Raw genomic sequence first — 18,967 nt, 5'->3', positions numbered from 1 at the left:
CTTTTGGAAAATGACTCGCTCTTTTGATTCTTCTAAGCTTTCGAAATCAGACGGCAGCGCCTGCGACGGCCTGACATGTTTTTTACTCGCAATATTCGCCAATAAAGAGTACTCGTGCCTTTGAGCAGACCGGGCGGACTCGCGGCCTGTGGCAGGGCGGTGGGAGAGCGCCTCCGAAGGGCCGCGTGCCGGGCTCCCTCCTCGTCCCGGCGCTGGGGAGTCGGGTGCCCGTCGCGCCGCAGCAGACCGCAGCCTGAGTTAGAGCTGCTTTGGGGGACGGGGGGGCTCCAGGAGCGAGCCTGCGCCCACGCCTGCCGGAGCACGCGTTGCTACTGCTGATGGATTTGGTCTCTGAGGCACCACCAGCACGGCTGGAAAACACAAAAATAATTAAAAAAAACCCCAAACCTTGAAGATTATAGGACATGCAAGTTGGAGCCCCTTGGGTGGCCCCAGGCACCAGCGGCTCCGTGGCCTCCTCCCCTTTCTGCTCCTGCCTTCTCCAAGGAGAGATGCTCGCATTGGAGGGAGCTTGTCCCCAAGGAGAGATGCTGGCGCTGGAGGGAGCTTGTCCCGCCTTGGGCAGGGGGAGGCTGCAGACGGAGCGCGCGGGACCGGCCCCGGCCTCCGCAGGGCTCCTGTCCGCAGGGAGACCCCGCGAAGGCTGCAGGAGCTCGGGGGGCTGCGCAGCGCCCTGCGGAGGGAAGCGGGAGGCAGGGCTGCAGCTGTCGCGCTCGAGGAAAGGTGCGGAGTCCGCGAGCTCCCCGCGAGCTTCCCGGTGTCCTGGGCTTTCCCGAGCCCTGGCCCTGCCGCCCACGCCATGCTCTGCCGGACACAAAAAGCAGCCTGGCTCCTCTAAAGAGCGCCTGCTTCGCCCTGACAAGGCGACTCCCGGGGCTGCTGCGTCGCAGCCCAGCTGCAAACCCCGGCGGGTCCCTTCCGCCAAAGTTTCACTTATTTCCAGATCCTGCTACGCTATATAGAAAAACCATGACGTTGTGGCGCCTGCTGGGCTAAAGAAAGGGGCTTTGGGGGTGTCAGACGAGGGACAGAGATGCGCAGAAGTGGAAGAACAGAACTGGCCCAGACGGACACAAGCTCCCGGAGGCTGCTCATCGTGGCCGTGCCGATTACACGTGCCGGCGACGGCGAGCTATAAAACATGAAGAATTCGGAGCATAAGGAACCTACCTCTCTGTTTCCAGGGCTGCTCTCAAATGGACGTTGCAGCAGTTGTGCCCTTAGCGCTGATGTCAATCTGGGATCTCAGATATCACGTTATATCTCATCTCCCTCGTGTCATAGGCTGGGTCCCCCCTATAACGTTTTGTAAAGGGCCTTGGCGGCAGCACCAGGCGCTCACGGGCCGGGACCAGCCTGAGCCTGCCCGGGGTTGCTGGAAGGGAATGAACTGTTCTGGTGCAACGGGAAAAGGTGTGCACTTGGAAAGGGTCCCCAGGGAGCGGGGACGAGCAAAGCCGAAGGAAAGCGCTAACGTTTAGAAATTTCCAAGATGAGAAAACCCCTTTCTCTCTTCCTTCTCCGATCAGCTTCCCCTTTAGCCTGCCGGAGGCATCCTTTTCTCGCCCCGGCTCCTCCCCGTGCTGCGCCACGGCGTCACTCTGTAGGAGAAACGAGAGCGGGTGAAGGTCCCCGTGGGATGCGCAGGACGAGCGACGAGCGTGGCTGAGCATCCTCGCGGCAGCGCCCGGCGCAGCCCGCCGGCCCGCGAGCCGCTGCTGCAGCGCTGGGTCCCGCCGCACGGCTCGGGCGAGTGCACGAGCCCCTTCGATCGCTGACAGTTCGGTCTCGCGTCTCCTCTCAACGTTGGCGTTTCCCTTAATCTGGTGCTTTTCTCCGCCAGTGGGTGGGAAAGCGTAAACTCCTGAGCCACCACCACTCGCGGTGTGACGTGGTAGCAGCACATCATGCGTATTTTTGCAGCATAAAACTCTCCGTCTTGCATAGGAAATCAGTTAAAACTGGTAAATAATAGCAACAAAAATATTGGTGCTAAATTCATAATGGAAAAATATTGGAACTGAAAGTGTTGGAGCCTGTACGGACCAGGGAAGGGAAGAGAAGGGAAGGGAAGGGAGCTTGGGATCTAAAGTGCGAGGGCAACAGGCTGAGGACGTGCGATAGATGCTGCACTTCCACTGGAGGCGCGATCCAGAGCCCCTGCGGTCCGGGTGAAGATGCCCACCGAGGCCACCTGGCAGCTGGCTCCTTGCCTGGGCTCCGCGCGGGCCCGGGAGCCCCGTCCGCCTCTGCTCAGTGACCTGGACATTTCCCTCAGCTGCCTCCCCCCTTCCTCGTGCTTTTTCCCCCTCCTCCTTCGCGGCTCTTAGCGGCGTTGGCTCCAGATGAAAGCGCAGCGCCGGCCGGGGCGGCGCGAGGCTCCCAGGCGGCCGCAGGAGCTTCTTGGGCTGGTGATTTAAAGCGCAGCGGTAACCGGCTCCGACCTGAGGATATACGGAGCTTATTTCGTAATAGCAGGGAGCAGGTTACAAAATCCTGTAAAAGAGCCTCCTCTTCACCCAAAGTCCCCCCTGCGGCGCTGGGGCTGCAGGAAGCCGTTCCGGGAAATCACCTCTGCAGCCTCATTAGAAATTGCCCAAGCTGAGAACGTGCCAGCGCTCGGCTCGTCCCAGACACGGAGGTTTGGCTGTGACAGGGGCAGGGAAGGGGGGACCACCGGCTTGCTCTCAGCGCAGGAGAGCCTCGGGCTGTCCCGTGGCCCAGAGCTGCTGAGAAGAGGCATGTGCAACACGATCTTAACAGCAATAAGAGCTATTTGCGGCCGGGGAGAGCACGCCGAGCCCTTCCAGAGGCACCCGACTAAGTCAGACATCTACCCTCCAGTCTCGCTCAAGCCTTATGTCTAACTAATACAGCAGGAAAACTTCATTACTGGAAATATTAAGACTAGAGAGCTACCAGCCTCGAGCGATGCATATGCAGCCCGCTGAGGGTAAAAGAGCCTGAAGGAAAGAGCAAATTTCGGTTCAATCAGGTACATTGTTATCTCTTGAGGGAGGAAACTGTGCCTCAAAACTATATCAAAATTAAAATTCACCTTACTGTAGGAAACATTTCCCAGTGATGAGAAATTGCAAAAGCCAATTGCACAACGCAAGGAGAAAAAGTCCAGGGAAGCGGGAGGCGTCGGCAGCGTTACTCCTTGCAGCTGGGACGCACGGACACCTCGTGCCCTGCGTGGCGGACTGCGTGCACGGATGCCGTGAAGTACCCAACCCTCTCCTTTCCAGGGCCGACACGCGCTCTCCCCCCCGCTCCAGGGAGCCGCAATCCAGGCCCTGACAGTCCAGCTGATCCGCAGGAGACCAGACAAGATGCCAGGGAGGGCATTACGGCCTGGGTGCTGTGTGTTTTTCAGGAATGGTTAATTTTCAGGGCACTTTCAGAATAGGCACATTTCCCTTCACTTTCACCTCTCGAAGTGAAAGCAGAAAGTCAGAACTGCGCATTACGTGCAACGAACACCACGTCCTGGACAGGCGGATGTGATTTAGCGTTGCCCAGGTGTCAGCTCTGGTCTCTCCAGTGTGCCAGAAACAACGCAGCGCCTTCGTGATGCTCCAGTGCTCCGGGGTGAATTCCACCCGCTGGGGCCGCGTTGCTCAATTTCCGCAGAACGAAGCCATTCGCTGTGCACGGCCCCCTGCCACGACTTCAGTAGTAAACAGTTTTGATTTACAGCGAGTCTCAGGCTAATCTAGCTCCTGAGCTCATAGCAACACGCAAACATGTCAGCTTGCTTTTAAAAAAAAAAAAAAAAAAAAAACCACAAGAAACAAACAAAACAAAAACCAAAGAGTTCTTAGCCCTCAAGTTTGCTGGCAACTATTATAAATAAAAATAACTTTTTAAGTCTCTAGCATTTAGAGACACATTCTCAAGGCTTTTTTCTATATTTGAATACTTGCAATTACCAGTAGTGACTATATCTATTATGAAAGGACACATGCTAAATTCTGTTCAAAAAGTTTCACCAACAGGAAACAAATAATCCCTCAGAATTTTGACAAACACAGTCTAACACAGACTAGCAGTTTTGAATTGGGTTTATTTACAGTAAGTGCAACCAATTTACACAAAATGTACTACTGAGTGTCAGTAAATTACATAGTACACAAGTTTTTTTTCTCTTATTCAAAAACCACATATCTTGCAAAGAAAACTGGTTCTTTTACTGATAAGGCAGAAGACACCATTTCAAAATGAAATACAGGTTTTTAAGGCTTGAAATCCCTGCTAGGGGCTATTCTTGCAAGCACTTCTCACACTGTACACTTGCTAGTTTCAGCCAGAACACATCAGTGGCAGCAGTCTCCTAAAACTGAGGCCAGCTTTGTAAGCGCTGTTCTGTAGCATTAACTATAACGAATATACAGTCCTGTACAAAGAGTTTATAATTTAAACAATAATTCTATTAAATTATTGTAGCATATGTCTGCTAGTAACACAGGAGAAACCTTCTTAGATTTTCCCTTGGAGAGTGTCCTTTGCTAGAAGACGAGTGCTATGCTGATTTGACCGAACTAGATATTTCTGTCTCAATGCAAGACTCTACTGATGTGTTCCCGACGATCTACGTAGCTAGCAAAACACTTAGTGTTTGATCAAACGTCAGCTACAATCAGTGAGAAACAGCATTGAAACACTACATTATTTTCACAACTACCACTGGCGCGTGCACTGCGCTTGAGCAGCTTCACAAACCCAGGCCCTTGCTGGGTGGTAACGTTGTCTGCTCTCTAACGAGACTTCTCCATCCAGTCTAGTAGGATATCCAGCTCGCCTAAGGATTTAATTGCTGCAGATGTGACATTCAGCTGAAATGGATATACAGAAACAAGCTGTAAGTCATGATAGCAATTATAACCATGTCAAAGTGAATCTGAGTATCTGCATTAATTAATAGACTTAGTGTCATCAATTTACCCCTTCGTAGTTGGTGAGTATTTGCTCGAATTTCTCCGTGGATTCCTGGCCGCACTTGCACATGTTTTGGTTATGCTAGAAGGATAAAATAGAATTCATTAGATTGGAGCTTTCATTTTTAAATATAAGAGATCACTTTCTAACCGTGATGAAAATTATTGTACAGACTGAGTCCTTGTTAAACTGTGAAAAAGGCTGCACTCCTTAAACCAGACTTCAGCTGAGAATTCATTTGGATAGAGAGGGCCAGTATAAACATTAGTTTTGAGGGCTGACATGAGAATTAACTGATGAAGGGGCAAATATAAAAACTTCTCCGTGGATGTGCAACCTCCACTTTTCAGTCACACTTCCACATATCTCTTGTTAAAACCATTTTTATAAATAATGATTTTGTAACTTTATAAAATGCTTGGCTTTACTTATATGCCAAATACAGCAGATGTAAATTAACTTGAAGAATAATCCGGACTTACACACTGCACGAGTTTCCTCTTGATGCTGAGGAAAGAGTTGGCGATGCTGCTGATTTTTCGGTTGACGTAAGAATCCTCAGTCATGCAGTATTTGAAGACTTTGTCCATGTAGAAGTTGAAGAGGTGATGGATGATGCAACATTTATCTGAAGACTTAAGCAATAAATTTTATTTTAAAGGTCTTCCGAAGTGCTATACACCCACAGTTTCCAGCCACTCTTTCTCCAACTAGAGCAAGCCACCTCTATGTGGTAGCTGACAGGGTGATATTTTTGATATATGCAAAGCTTTTTCAGCTCTGTTTGATGTATACTGATAGTATATATAGGCAATTATTTTAGATCAATTTTCCAGAAGATCAGCATTCAGCAAGTCTCATTTAGTCACCTAAATAAGCTGCTGATTTTGAAGCTGGATATTAGAAGATTCTGAAACCTGGAGCACTGGCCATGTTAGTGCATAGAGCACGAGAGCTGCAAAAAACATTTATTTTTCCCAACAAATCAAAAAATCACAACTATGATCCTGCAAAAAGGTCAGGGTGAAGAATGTAATTACAAAAATTTAGTTTGTTGAGCACAATCTTCCCTATTCCTTAGGGATGGTGCTACCACATGCTTTAACCGAGCTGTTCAAGGCTTGGATTTCCTGCCTCGTCCTGATGACATGCCCAGCTACCCGAGGCCGCCTGCCTTCGCCTCCTTTGCTCACATTCACCCACTTTTGGATTCCTTAATCATTTTCCATCCAAATCCTGAGTCACGGTAATATGCTTCCACCAACAGACGTGGTGGAGAGTCACCGCTAAACCTGCTGTAACGAGTGTACCGCCTGCAACAAACGCGCTCTGCCCACTGTTTCTGGAGAAACACACTCAGCACAAAACCCTTTTGCTCATTAAAGCCTGTCACAGGGGCAGGAACTGACAGAGGGACACCCACCTCTTCTCACGTAAGCGATCCACATCATTTTATCCTCCCTGACCTGTTCATTTTGTCAGTGCCTGTATTTCACAGGAACTTAGAAAAAAATCATAGTGTTGAACAATTTCCCCCAAAGCTCCAAACTGGCACGCTTTGTAACTGGAAGTTAGCCAGTTAAAGCTATTTAGAGAAAAACGGGAGACCCAGTAAAGGCACCTACCTTAATCTTGTGCAGAGAATGTGGGTGTGACAAAATGCTCACGGTCCTGATGGAGTCTCTGGCTTGCTACACAGGAAAAGACAGCTTTGGTGATACATGTGCTGGCTCTCGAGAAGCTTCGGGAGCAGTACAGAGAAGAGCTTTCCCACCTCCCACCACCCACCAGAGCACAGAGCAATACTTACGATATTTGCTTTAATTGCAGTGAAACCAGACCTAATTTCATTCAGGCTCATTGAAATCCTGCAAGGTCCAAAGAGGAAGATTTTGCTCCCATTTGCTAGCATCAAATTCAAGCAGCACATAACAGAAAACAGGCAGAGGAAAAAGTGGGATCCCTTCATTCTGCTGCGGGATGCGAAACGTGCTGGTTGGCTGGCTGGAGGACCTGTTCAAGGAAAGGACAATATTTCCTCACTATCTTTCCTCTAAAAACCATAGAAAAATTAACAAAAATTATTAGTCCTTATTAAGGTTTGTAAACATAAGATTTCTGAGCTTACATTACTCACCTCCTCATGGGTTATACATACATGTAAAAATAGCTGAGGTCACAGTAGTAAATACATTGGACAATTCAATTTGTTCCTATATGCTATGAGCTAAGTAACATAATTGAGATACTTACGAAAATATACACATTTTAAATATTACCTGTTGCATATGTATGTGTGTGTTAGAACACACAGTTTAGTATTCATTACCAATCCTCACGTGCAAGAGAAAAAAAATTTTTTTTAAAAAGCATAAAACTTCTCAAAGAAGAAAAAAGACTGAAAATACCAGTAAAATCTTGCATGTAAATAAAGTTTTTCTCAAAATTTTCAGTGGAAAAATAAATGCAGATAAATTTAGCATTTAAAAGTCTCCTGACTCAGAAAAGCAGGACTGAAGGTAATTGTGTCTGAAAGCAGTAGATCTGACAAAGATGCAACTATAGCAGTACAAGCAATTATCTACAAACACATACAGCAAAAGGACAAAACCAGTATTTTACCTTTTTTCCCTGATGTAGATTCACCTGTCTCTCTGATGTCTGACCTGAAGAGCTCCGAAGAACACGTTTTTATCCAGGTATAGGGAGGAAATAACTCTCGGATTAACTTTTGGGATTTTTCTCTCTTTTCCCAGCATACATTTCCCTTTGTAATTTGCTGAATTAATTACCTCGTGAAAGGGACCAACTCATTCACCCACAGGTGTTTCTCTAGCATATGGAGGCGGGAAATCTTGGCATTTCCTTTTATGCAGGAAGAAGGACGCGACCAAAAGGAGGGACCATCATAGGGGTTACATCTCCCAAAGCACCAAGCTTGGGGATGGTGATTGCATCCACCCTTCCACCACCCTTGGCTTCCCCCTGTTGGGGAGCTGCACTGCCAAACCCCTCCTGGAAAAGGGCCTTTCCGGACTCCCCGCTGGAGCGCTGGGGTGCAGGAAGCCGAGCGGCATCACCGCACGGAAAGCAAGTGGTCTGAATGTCCCAAGGTGGGAGGATTTCTGGCGATATGGTACGCTGCTCTAGTCGAAGCAACGTGACTCAGAAAGCTGGCGAGATCTTTCTGCGCCACTGTCCTGGCACAGCGGGGCCTTCACCCCCAGGATGAAGACTCAGGCTTGTTTCTCAGGGGGGTGGACCCTTATCTCCTGCACTTCACTGCCGCTCCAAGCCTGGAGATGCTCACATACAAGAGGAGAGGGCTTTGCAAAGCCACAGCTCCCACTTCAGGGCCAGAATAAGTCACTAGGTTTTCAGGAGTGTGCATAACATAGGTGATCATTATGCACAGTCCAAAATTATCATTCTGCAGAGGAAGAGAAATTTCACTTAAACCTTTAAAAGTCTACCAGCCTTGCAGCAGCAGTGAAATTTTGCCTACAGAGACTGCTGCTGCAAAGGTTACACTTACACTGCCACAGGTATTAACTGCTGAGAAGATAGCGGCATTCACGCATGTTTGGTCCTTGAGCACACAGACACATTATCATACTGACGTTTCAGATCCAGACTCTTCTGGGAATGAGGGTTTGCCAGCTGGGGCATGCTGTCATGTGAACGTGGCAGTATGGTGCTGAGAACCAGGCTGTTTCACAGGGATACAGTTAGGATGTCTCTGCATGATGCTTTTGGATCCAAGGTTAGCTTGGTTGTTTCTGCAACCCCCCTGGAAATAGCCAAGTATGGTCTGCAAGAAAAAATGAGCAGTTAAACAGTCCTCTTGGACTACTCATTCTCAGTAGGAAAAGTCAGATGGACTAGGGGACATGGGCATGGCAAAGGAGGACCCTCTATCCCACAACCAACCTCCAAACCAGCCACCATGTCCTGGATAAGAGCAGGAGCCTGCACGCATGACTCTTGCAATGTAGGTATAGCTTGTGTCTGAACCTCTTTGGGTCAGAGTTATTATACAAAATTTTCCTGGGTGAGTAATTTATTGATAGCTAAATTCAATCTTGAGAGTATATCCATCATCACAGTAAGGCTAGGCAAATACTTTTTATGCCCAGGCTAGTCACAGTTTTGCATACCTTTGAAATCACCACAATGCACCCAGTGAATACCTACTTCAATCCCCGTATCTTAGCTCTATAAAAGAAAACAATCAAAAGGCAGGTCCAAATCTGCAGTAGGTTGCATTCACCCTTGCCGAGGTGTTGGAGTGATCCTCAGCAGCACGTGGCTTTTAGTACAGTGCTCTCCTCCCTGAATTCCCAGTTTCTGCACGTAATTGCAGCAAAAGTTTCACTTGGAGTGGAGGAAGAGGCACCCAGGGGCCCACCTGTGCCAACAGCTTTCCCAGGCAACCTCAATCCACACCCAGCATCAGTGAGGAAATGAGGGAAAAGGCAATAAACTGTTACTTAATTATGTAAATTGCAGATGAGAAGAAGGGATTTTTTTTTTCCTTTTAGTGACTGAATTGATGCTCAATAGACAGGTCAGCCAAATGCCAGCAGGCAAGAAACAATCATGGGTTAAAAACTGCCAGCCAGGCCCAGGAGGAAAGATGATAGAGTAATAAGGGGGTAGAAGTGAAATATTACATTACCGGGGTTCAGTACCTTGCTCCGTTAGACTTCTGCATGATCTTAGGCGCATCGCTTAGCTCGCTGGCCTTTTACTGACCATTTGCAGAGCAGCAATAATAGCATCACCCTTACCTCAAAGGACAAGTAAGAGAATAAGCATGTTAGACTTTGGGAGACACAAAGTGGATAGTTTTCATCTTTGTTTTTGAAGCATACGTGCAAAGATGGTGCTTGATTATGCCAAGCGCTGGACCTCTGGGAGGTCAGAACATCCCTGCTTTTCAGAGCAGGTCTGATCCAGTATGCCCATTAATGGCAAATTACCAGGGATTACAGCATACATTTCACTGAGTCCTGAGTGCAGCTAATCACCCTGACTTGACTTTCTGCTCCAAGAAGTTCCCCACATGCACAGCGCATGTAACAGGCTCTCGCCTACGAGCCAGCTGTAGCAACATGAAAACAACGTCACGAAAATAGCAAGCCATTTCTCATCCGCTCTGGGAAGGAAGAGGAAAAGAAGAAACAGGGATTTCTGAAACACAGTAGCAAGACAATACAGATGGCAAGATCAGGTAATAAAATGGGAAATGACTCCCTGAGGCACTCTCTCAGAATAATTAGGTCTTTTGCATAGGGCAGACCTCACCACGTGCTGTGCTGTGGGGAAGCAAGCCTTTCCCCGGATTCCTCCCAGGCTACTCATGGCTCATGGGGAAGGCTCCTCCCTGAGGACTTTGCAATAAGCACATTGTGGCAGGGCAAATTAAAAGTAGTTATGGCCCAAATAATCCAGGGAAATACAAGCAAAGCCAGTATAGTGGTTTGTTAGCTAGCTGCCTAGGAAATTAAAAAATAAGAAGACAAGCCCTGTGTATAAATGGCTGGTCTGAAAAATCACAAATGAAAAGTCAGTAGTGAACAGCATAGTGAACATCTGCAACAGATGTGATTAGAAAAGGCCCAGGGTCTGATCCTGAGCGCTTTTCATAGCCTTTTTGCAGGAGGGCAGCACCCGCCTGCGCCCTGGGGGGGATGCAAACAGGGCCCAGCAGCGCTGGGGGACGCCCGGGCTCTCATGGCCGGGGTCGACACCTCGAGCCCAGCGCTGCCCCGGCCCCTGCCCGCACAGCAGGTCTGAGGGTGCCATGCGGGGACCTGCGGCGGCCCTGAGCTGCAGCTGCCTCCTCTCCCAGCCTGCGAGCGCTCCCTGGGCAGCCTGGCAGGGCTACGAGCCGGGCAGGCCTCTTCCACCCATGCCCAGCTCAGGAAACAGCTGCCACACCGAAACGCAGCAGAATGATTAACACAAAAATCACTGTCTTGCAGGCGAATGAGCACCCGAGATTTCTCTCCCCCGTCCTGCGGCGGGCTCGTGCCTGCCGGTAGCTGCACAGCAGGGGTGTCGTTACAGCAACGGGGACTCGATTTCCCTCTAACTCTGAGTCAGTCCCATGCTTTTCCAGCATCTCTTTTCCACTGGCATCAGTCTGCGGGCACTGCTTTCGCAAGCCCTTCCCTTCGAAAATGAGGTCACCCCTTGGGAAAGCAGTCAGCCAAGCAGCCTCCCGCCACGCCGCCGCCACCTCTTGCCAGCCAGGTCGCCTCGCAGGCGGCTCTGACTCCCAACGTGACTAACATGACTAATGTCTCATCAGCATCTCCGTGCCAAACGGGCTGCCTCGTTTGCATCACCACGAAGGCGGCAAAAGTGGCATCACTGCTATGGTTGCAGAAATACCTCAGTAATAGCAGAAAACACTAGATTGATGCAGACAAATGACTTGTTGAAATGACTAACGAAGCAGACAGTACGTTCCTGGAGAGCACCGGAGCGCAACAGGAGACCGGACACCTACGCACTGACAGGCATTTACGTCTGGGAAACTCAGCAGCAAATCCAGGTCCTCCTCCAGCACTTACACCAACACGGTTCCTCAGGACAACCAGGTCCTGTGCATGCCAACTACGCTGAATTACTGCAGACCTATTCGGTATGATCCAATATTGATCCAAATGCATTCACTTCAAATTTACAAAAGCTGTTGTTTTATCCTAAATGCTTTCACGTTGTCCTGATCTTAATAAGAATCATGCTGTTAATAACTGACCACTTGCATACATTAACATTAGATTTCCAGTAAAAGGACATTCCTTGCCAAAGGAATGTAATTCTGCTTCTAGAGGTAGAAGAAAATGTTTCCACTAGGTTTTTATGCACGAGAACAGTTGCACAGTTGTTTAGCATTTGCTCGTTTCATTTAGCTGCCATTTAAATTGTCAAACTGTCTTACACTTACCATAGCTGCATACTAACGTGAAATATTAACTGTATTAGTGCTGCTACTGTATATCTAAATAATTCTCAGAGCCTTAAAAATTGGAGATTTAATTGTCAATCAGTCACCTGACTATCAAATCCAGAGCCTCTTTCTAATCTCATTTAAACAAGTGCTAATCCGAAATAGCCCTCGAGAAACCAGTGGATTTACACCAGCATCTAAATCAGACCCATCCACCGTGTAGTCATTCTTTCCATTAGCATCTGCAGAACCACAGTTTGCTGCGAAAGATGGAAACACGCTCCCCGGCTGTGACTTGTGGCCTGTCCCAGCCATCAAAAATCTGGCAGGCTTCTTTTCTCCCCTAATTAGTGTAATCAGAATAGATTACATCAGACATGCCAGTCTTGATGCTCAAGGTAAGATATGGCTCACTCAGCTATGGCTCTGCAATGCTGCTGACAAAAGTAGAAAATTGTTTTTCTCAGTAAACTCATCAAATGACTCAGAAAAAACTCGGCAAGTAGTTATCGGCTGATAGGTGCGGCACATTCTGTGCCCTCTTTTCAGTCACGTTTCTAACCATAACCACTTTAATAATTCTGAAAATCAAACACTGAGTTCTGCTTTTTAGAGGGTTGCAGGCTAAGCATGGATAAACTTAATGAAAAGCAACATTTATTCAACCAAGGATGAAAGGTTTCAAAAGCCAGCAGGGTGAAACATCAGGCAAACCCATTTTCAGGATTTCTTCCCCAAAACTCCCTGTCCCTGCGCTGCCTTGCCCCACTCTGCGTGCTCCCAGCAGGATGGGAGCGCTGCTGGACGGCTGCAGAAGGAGGTCGGCCCCGATGCAGGCAGCAGAGCAGGGGACAGCAGCTTTCCAACACCTCTTTCCTGCTCAGCCCTGTTGCTGACAGGCTGAAAAAGGTTAAAAAAGAGGCTTAAGGCCAGACCTGAAAACAGTGAAACCTAAATTCCTCCTCAGTCCAAAGCTGTGACCCTAAAAACCCCTGTGGGATTGCCCTGCTTAATCCTACAGGTGCCTTAACTTGCCAGGCATGTTTCTTTTTTCAGTTTTAAGTTCTCTAAAGTTACATTTCTGCACGTGTGTGGGGCAGCCTGGACCTCAGCAAAGCCAAATACCCAACACACTGCACCCAGGGCTGGTCGGGATCCAAAACCAGCCCCCCGGGGCCGTGTGCGTTTGTCCACCTGCAAGGATGACCCTTGCAGACTGTGCTTTCACACAGAAAGCAGAAAAGCCAGCTCCCTTCCCCAGCACAGGCAGGTGTGCGCCGGGGAAATGCCCCCAACACCAGTCACAGGCCGTTCTTGGCCAAGCGACCATCCAGCCCAACCACAGAAACTGCCCCAAATGTCCTGGGGCTGGCGAAGGAGGGGACGGCATGGACCCAAGAGCCAAGAGGCCTCCAGCCCATGGGCATCGCTTTGGCGCCCTGGAAATCCTCCGCGGAGCCACAGCCTGGCTCCTACCAGTGTCATAACCCTGCCAGTGTCAGCCTCAACGACCATCTTCACAGAGCAAACGCTAGTCATGTGCATGACTCACCAGTGACAATGCCCCCACCAGGCCAGGATTTTACCCCAAAAGGTTAAAAAATGCAAAAGATCTTTTTTCTTTTTCCTCTAAGATTTCCCCTTTGCAGAAGGAGAGAAGCGTGGTGGAGAATCTTGTATATTGCCATATCTGTTCTGCAGAAAAGCATTAATGTAGTCAGTGGGGGCGGTGTGGGGGGTACTGAAAGTTAAATACTTGCTTCCCCTGTTTTGATAAAGCGTGAGCTAATATTTTGGTTATCATAAATGGCATCTTGCCCAAAGGGAAATGATATTTCAGGTCTTTACAGCTTAGAGCCTGCTGTGATATACAGCTAAAGAGCAACTCCTGTTTGCTTTTCATGAACCATCCCTTACTTGGATTTCAACAGCCACCTCTACATTTGTAGGCACCTCTGCCTGCAAAGCTCTAGAGTAGGAACTGCATGATCAAAAGGCAATGAATCCAACTGAGCTGCTGGCATGCTCAAAATTAAGCATGTACATAAATTCTGGGTGATGCCAGGGACCAGACCAAGGAAGTTCAATGAACTTCTGCTAACTTCAAGAGCGGGACAGAGAAACAAAGTGATCTTGTGAAATTTTCACCCCAAAACTGCAACACTGGGAATTTTCCAATAGGTTTAGCAGTCACCCTTCTTGGGTGAATGTCACACTTCTGCAATCTTTTTAACAGATTTCACAGTCAGACAGTTGATTTTGATGGTCTGGCTTTCCACCCTCACTCCCCCCACCTCCTTTTTCCCATCATGTTAAGGAAATTGGCTATTTCAGCAAAAATTGAGGGAAAGGTGCCCAAAAAGAACTGCTTTGACACTGAAGATGAGCAAAAGTTTCTTGCTAATGAATGATACAAAACCCCAAACCCGTGCTGAGATTTGCCCTAGCCTCCAAACACACATACATTTTGAAGAGTCAAATCTGCCAACAGGGTTAAGCGCTAGCTTAATCAATGAGGCTTTTTCAGTTTTCAAGAGGTTTCAGAATCCTTTTGATGTGGGCATCTGACATATTAGTAATTGAGCTTCTCCAAACAAATGGCTACACCAACATACAGAAAAAGAAAATGATGAAATATAGTCAAGATTTCAAGATGAGTTCTAGGTGGCCTGCAAGTCTGAGTGCTGATAAGACGAATATTTAGCAAAGAAATGAAACTTTCTTGAAAGGTCTTTCTGAGGGAAAGAGCTGTGATCACTGAATAGGAAAAATTGTTTAAGCAACTTCCACTTTTAAAACCCACTAAACGTCCCCATACACATCTTCCCTGCATACTTTACATTTGTTTACTATGCCTGGTTCTAATTTTTCGTTTTATTTTCTCTTGCAATTAGAGCTGCAATAATAATTTTTATTACCATCTATTGCCATGCTTTACTTGTTCTTGTAGGTCTGAAGGGCTCCGGTGGAGACTGGGCTCTGTTGTCTACAAAGCAAGTTTGTGCCTTGGAAAGTGGGCAATCTAAAAGAGACGTGAGATGGAGAAGAGGAGACAAAAATAAAAAGAGCTAAGAATCGAAGAAAATAACTCATATCAAGGACAGCGGTTTTCTATACTGGGCCTGTGGATCTTCAGCTGAAGCCCATGGATATTCCCATTACTCACTGCAGAATTTCTGCAGATGGTGCTGGGGTGCTGTTCGCTGCCAGCAGGCTCCTGGTCAGAAAAGGCTTTTTGCTGTTTAGGAGAACAAAGCTGAAGTTCTTTACTTTGAAAATTCAAGTGGATTGTAATAAAAATGGTATCAGTTATCAGTATCTGCCTGGAACAAATAGTGATTAAAAGAAAAAACACACACACACACACAAAAAAAAAATAGAACATGGACAGAATTATCAGGGCTCACTATTTGCACTTCTAGATAAGCCATAGCAGACCAAAGATTTTAAAATACACTGGCTACAGCTAGTAACGTTATTGGTATGCAAAGCAGCTGTTTTCTTTAAGAAATACCAAATCACCACCACCCCCTTAAAAGCTTCAGCCAGAAAATAACTTGCAAAGGTATGGCTTTAAAATAATCAGCTATATTCAGTGGGCTTTTTTGTATAGAGCAACCGTCTGTGGACACGCATCAAAGAGATTCGCTTCGAACGGCCCTCATTCAGAGCAGACTGCTCCCTATGATGACGGCAAGACTGACAGACAGCTGTACCATAACTCCGTATTGCCGCAGAGCACGGAGGCAGATGCGGACCCAGCGCTCTTCTTGCGGGGTCGGGACTGGGTGGGTGGCTGAGCACGTCCCCGTGAGGGGGCTAAACTCACATGCGAATGCCCTTCCTGCTCCCCAGAGCAACCCCGCAGAGCATGTAGACGCAGGACACGGATTCCTGCTCACACATTACGTATGCGGTGCTCACACGTACGCGGTGCTGACCTGGGGACCCAAACTGCAGAGGATGAGAACAAAACTTTCCGCTTGAGGTGCATAAATGCTTTCGATAAGCTTCGTTTCCCCATAACAAAAATCTGTGCATTAGCTGGGCAGCTGCTTTGTTAGTGCTTACCTAAACTCCAGCACAAAAAAAAAAGGCTCTGCTTGTTTTTTTTTTCCCCTTCCCCCCCCCCAAAATAAGCATCTATATTAAACACTCCCGGCCTAATGATTAGCTCATACAGGGCCATGTTGTGTTAATAACCGCAAAGCCGGTGTTAGACCATAATGCTCTGATACTTGTATTTGGCTGAACAGAAATGGCTGGGTGAGCTATAGAAGAGCCAAGAAACATCAGTAACAGGCTGTTGCCATTGTTACTGCCAGGGCTAACGCAGCCGGCAGCCAGCTGAAGCGGCCAGGGCTGCCTCTGCGCTCCAGAAACCTGCCCGGAAGGCGCCAGACCACCGTCTGCTGAAATATAGGTACTTATCACCCGGCTGTTGTGTCCCTCCCCTTCTTATTTTTGGAAGTACAAAACAAAACACTGATTTAATAATAAAAATCACCCAGGGCATTTTCAGAAAACTGAGCTTAGTCCAGCTTCTGAAAGTTTACAATTTACGTCACTTACATAAAGGCAAGAGAAAGTCTTGTTAAAATGCCCGCGCCTTGACTAAGTGTGGGGGCCAAGCACCCACGTTCAGCACCCTGTTAGTCATCCGTCGACGCGGGTCCGCAATGCAGGATCCTACCAGTAACAACTGGCAACACCAATCTGTCACACGGAGCAGTCTGCGTTTGCCTGAGGGGGTAAAATATGCTGATGGTGCAGGCCATAAATGACACCTAATAGAGGAGAAACTGACTGCTCACTGCTGCCAGATCAACTTTTGAATTATCCGGGGAGCAAATGAATCACTCCGATAGCCAGGCAGAGCTCTCATAGATTTAGCTTTCACCAAAACCGAAACTTGCATTTCAGTAAATTGGCTGTGGATTCTGCATGTAACCCAGCTCTTAAATACAGATTTCAGTTTTGGCTGGGTTAATATTGCCTTGAGCACATATTAACTCAGAATTTGAATCAGGCCGAATTTCACAGTTGTAAGGGGTCAAAGCTGGTTTCATTTGTGCTAGATTCATGAGAATCAAAACTGAAGTAGTCCTGAAAGCGGGAAGTATTTAGAGCTCAGTCCAGTTTCTGCACCAAACTCGAGGGCGGAGAGATAAGAGGAGGGAAAAGAAAGCAAAAAGTGCTTTTGCTAACAACTCACAGCAACTTGGCTCTCCTACTTCCTACGTTATTTGATAACACAGGTCCTGTAGAAAGAAGCCAAAAGTAGGCAACTACAGGACCCAGCACTGAATCCCTCAGAAGCAGGGATGAGTATTTTACCTACAGTGTAAGAACATGATCTCTCTTTACCTGCTCTCTGGAAGCCTGATTTCGGAGTCATTCCTCCCCTGACTTCTGCAGGGTGGCTTGAGAAAACGTGAAGGAAGGGCAGTGCCTTCTGTTAAATTCAAGATACTTTCCAGAGAGGTGTGTGGACAGAATTACTCGTACTGTTAGCAGATATTGCTTGGGGACCACCTGCAAAACTGGATTTTTCCATGAATGCAGTTTCAGCCCCTAGCAGCTTCAGTCTAGAGGCACAAGCTTCATTGGCAAGGTTCAGCCCTGCATGTCCCAACGGCCCCAAAGGGCCCGGTTCCACGGTTCTCATCCTGGAAACGCAGCCCCGAGCCGACAGCGGCCTGCATGGCCCCGGGTGCCAGGGAGAGCCACCCCTTCCCTACGCCATTGCAGCTCAGCTCTTTCACTGGCCGCCAGGGCTACAGCTTGTTTCTAGGCAAAGTTCCCAAATAATCAAATAATCATTCTACAAGGCTACATTCTACAAGATTAATTTTTCCAGAAGTTTGCCCTGCTGTCAAAAGCAACATGGAAAACAGTAATGAAAAAGGGACTTCAGTGCCTGATCCAGTTACTGAAGAAAATCTTCCAAGGACTTCAATGCGAACACAAATCCTGGGCAGACTGTCTAAGAAATGCCGTAAGAATGGCACTGAGTGGGCAGCAACTCCCACAGCTCCCCCGCTACACCCCAATTCTTCGCACACATCCAAATACAGAGATAAAGCCTGGCTGGGCACGCTGCTCTGCTCGAACCTGCAGTTCTCTGATGCCTTTAGACAGTGCCCCGAGCGCAGCGAGCAGTCAGGAAGCAGACCAGACACCTGTGCTTATGCGAAAAAAAGAGAAAAAAAGAGCTGTGCTACCCCTGGGAGCAATGTTATTTCAGTAATAATTTTTAAATTGCTGAACTCACTGCTTTCATAACTCAAGTTCACTTTTTCTTCTTAGTTTTGTGTATTTCAGCAGATAAATCCGAGTTTTGCATGCATCTGTCTAATTGAAGTCCCTCTCAGTAGTAATGACCATATTTCATTGACAGCTCTCTCTGCAAAAAAAATACAAAGGGGATCTGAACACACAGAGGTAGAAACTTGTACACAAAATATTTAAAGCCCTATCACATCTCTCAAAAATATATCTGAAGGACCATTTATTATCAAGAATCTCTGCTTAACTATGTGAGGTCAAACTAAGATTTTTTTCACCATCCTACAAATTATATAAATCGAAAGTATGCTTTTGTGCTGAGACATGAATTTTTGACTGAGGCATCTTTTGTAGTTTGGAACACGTGAACTGAAAAGGGGCTGCTAACTACAAATCATCAACTTCAAATAAACAAAAAAAAAGGAAAAATATTCTGCCAATAATTTTATTTTATTTTTCTTTGCAAGCGCACAGGTATCAGCAGCACTTTCAGGGGTGATTATTCTTGGAATCTCAATCACAAAAATTGTTCCCTTTGCCTTGACTTTTCAGATGTGCCTCTGAAATGTCAGATTTGAATACAAACTTGCATGGCAATCAGTACTTTTTTCTGGTTGAGTAACACTTCAGCTCAACCCCATGCTTCAAACTCTACTGAACTGCTTGCAGAGGAGCAGCAGGAGGGGAGTCCCCAGTGGGTCACCACTCCCTCACACAGATATTTTAAAAGCAGATAGCAGAGGCAGGGGGAGTGAG

General features: G+C 47.4%; 1 protein-coding gene across 1 annotated transcript; it reads right to left on the bottom strand.

The window, feature by feature from the left end:
• Positions 1-4,092: 4,092 nt before the first annotated feature.
• Positions 4,093-18,239, bottom strand: LOC106495798 (interleukin-20-like). Its single transcript, XM_013956347.2, has 7 exons — positions 18,198-18,239; positions 8,498-8,773; positions 6,773-6,975; positions 6,588-6,653; positions 5,445-5,597; positions 4,969-5,043; positions 4,093-4,859 (listed from the first exon to the last, which is right to left on the bottom strand). Exons 3-7 carry the CDS (start codon positions 6,929-6,931, stop codon positions 4,782-4,784), a joined length of 531 nt encoding a protein of 176 aa, XP_013811801.2. The 5' UTR covers positions 6,932-6,975; positions 8,498-8,773; positions 18,198-18,239; the 3' UTR covers positions 4,093-4,781.
• Between the last annotated feature and the right edge of the window lie 728 nt (positions 18,240-18,967).

The sequence above is a fragment of the Apteryx mantelli genome, chromosome 25 (genome assembly GCF_036417845.1).
Source record: "Apteryx mantelli isolate bAptMan1 chromosome 25, bAptMan1.hap1, whole genome shotgun sequence".
Classification (NCBI taxonomy): Eukaryota; Metazoa; Chordata; class Aves; order Apterygiformes; family Apterygidae; genus Apteryx; species Apteryx mantelli.
This window is presented reverse-complemented; position numbering and strand designations above follow the sequence as displayed.

Coding starts and splice junctions, on each gene's coding strand:
- LOC106495798 (XM_013956347.2), bottom strand. CDS start 6,931: ATGAAGGGATCCCACTTTTTCCTCTGCCTGTTTTCTGTTATGTGCTGC. Junction 6,654..6,772: donor CTGCAATTAAAGCAAATATC/GTAAGTATTGCT, acceptor TTTCCTGTGTAG/CAAGCCAGAGACTCCATCAG. Junction 4,860..4,968: donor TACTCACCAACTACGAAGGG/GTAAATTGATGA, acceptor TATCCATTTCAG/CTGAATGTCACATCTGCAGC.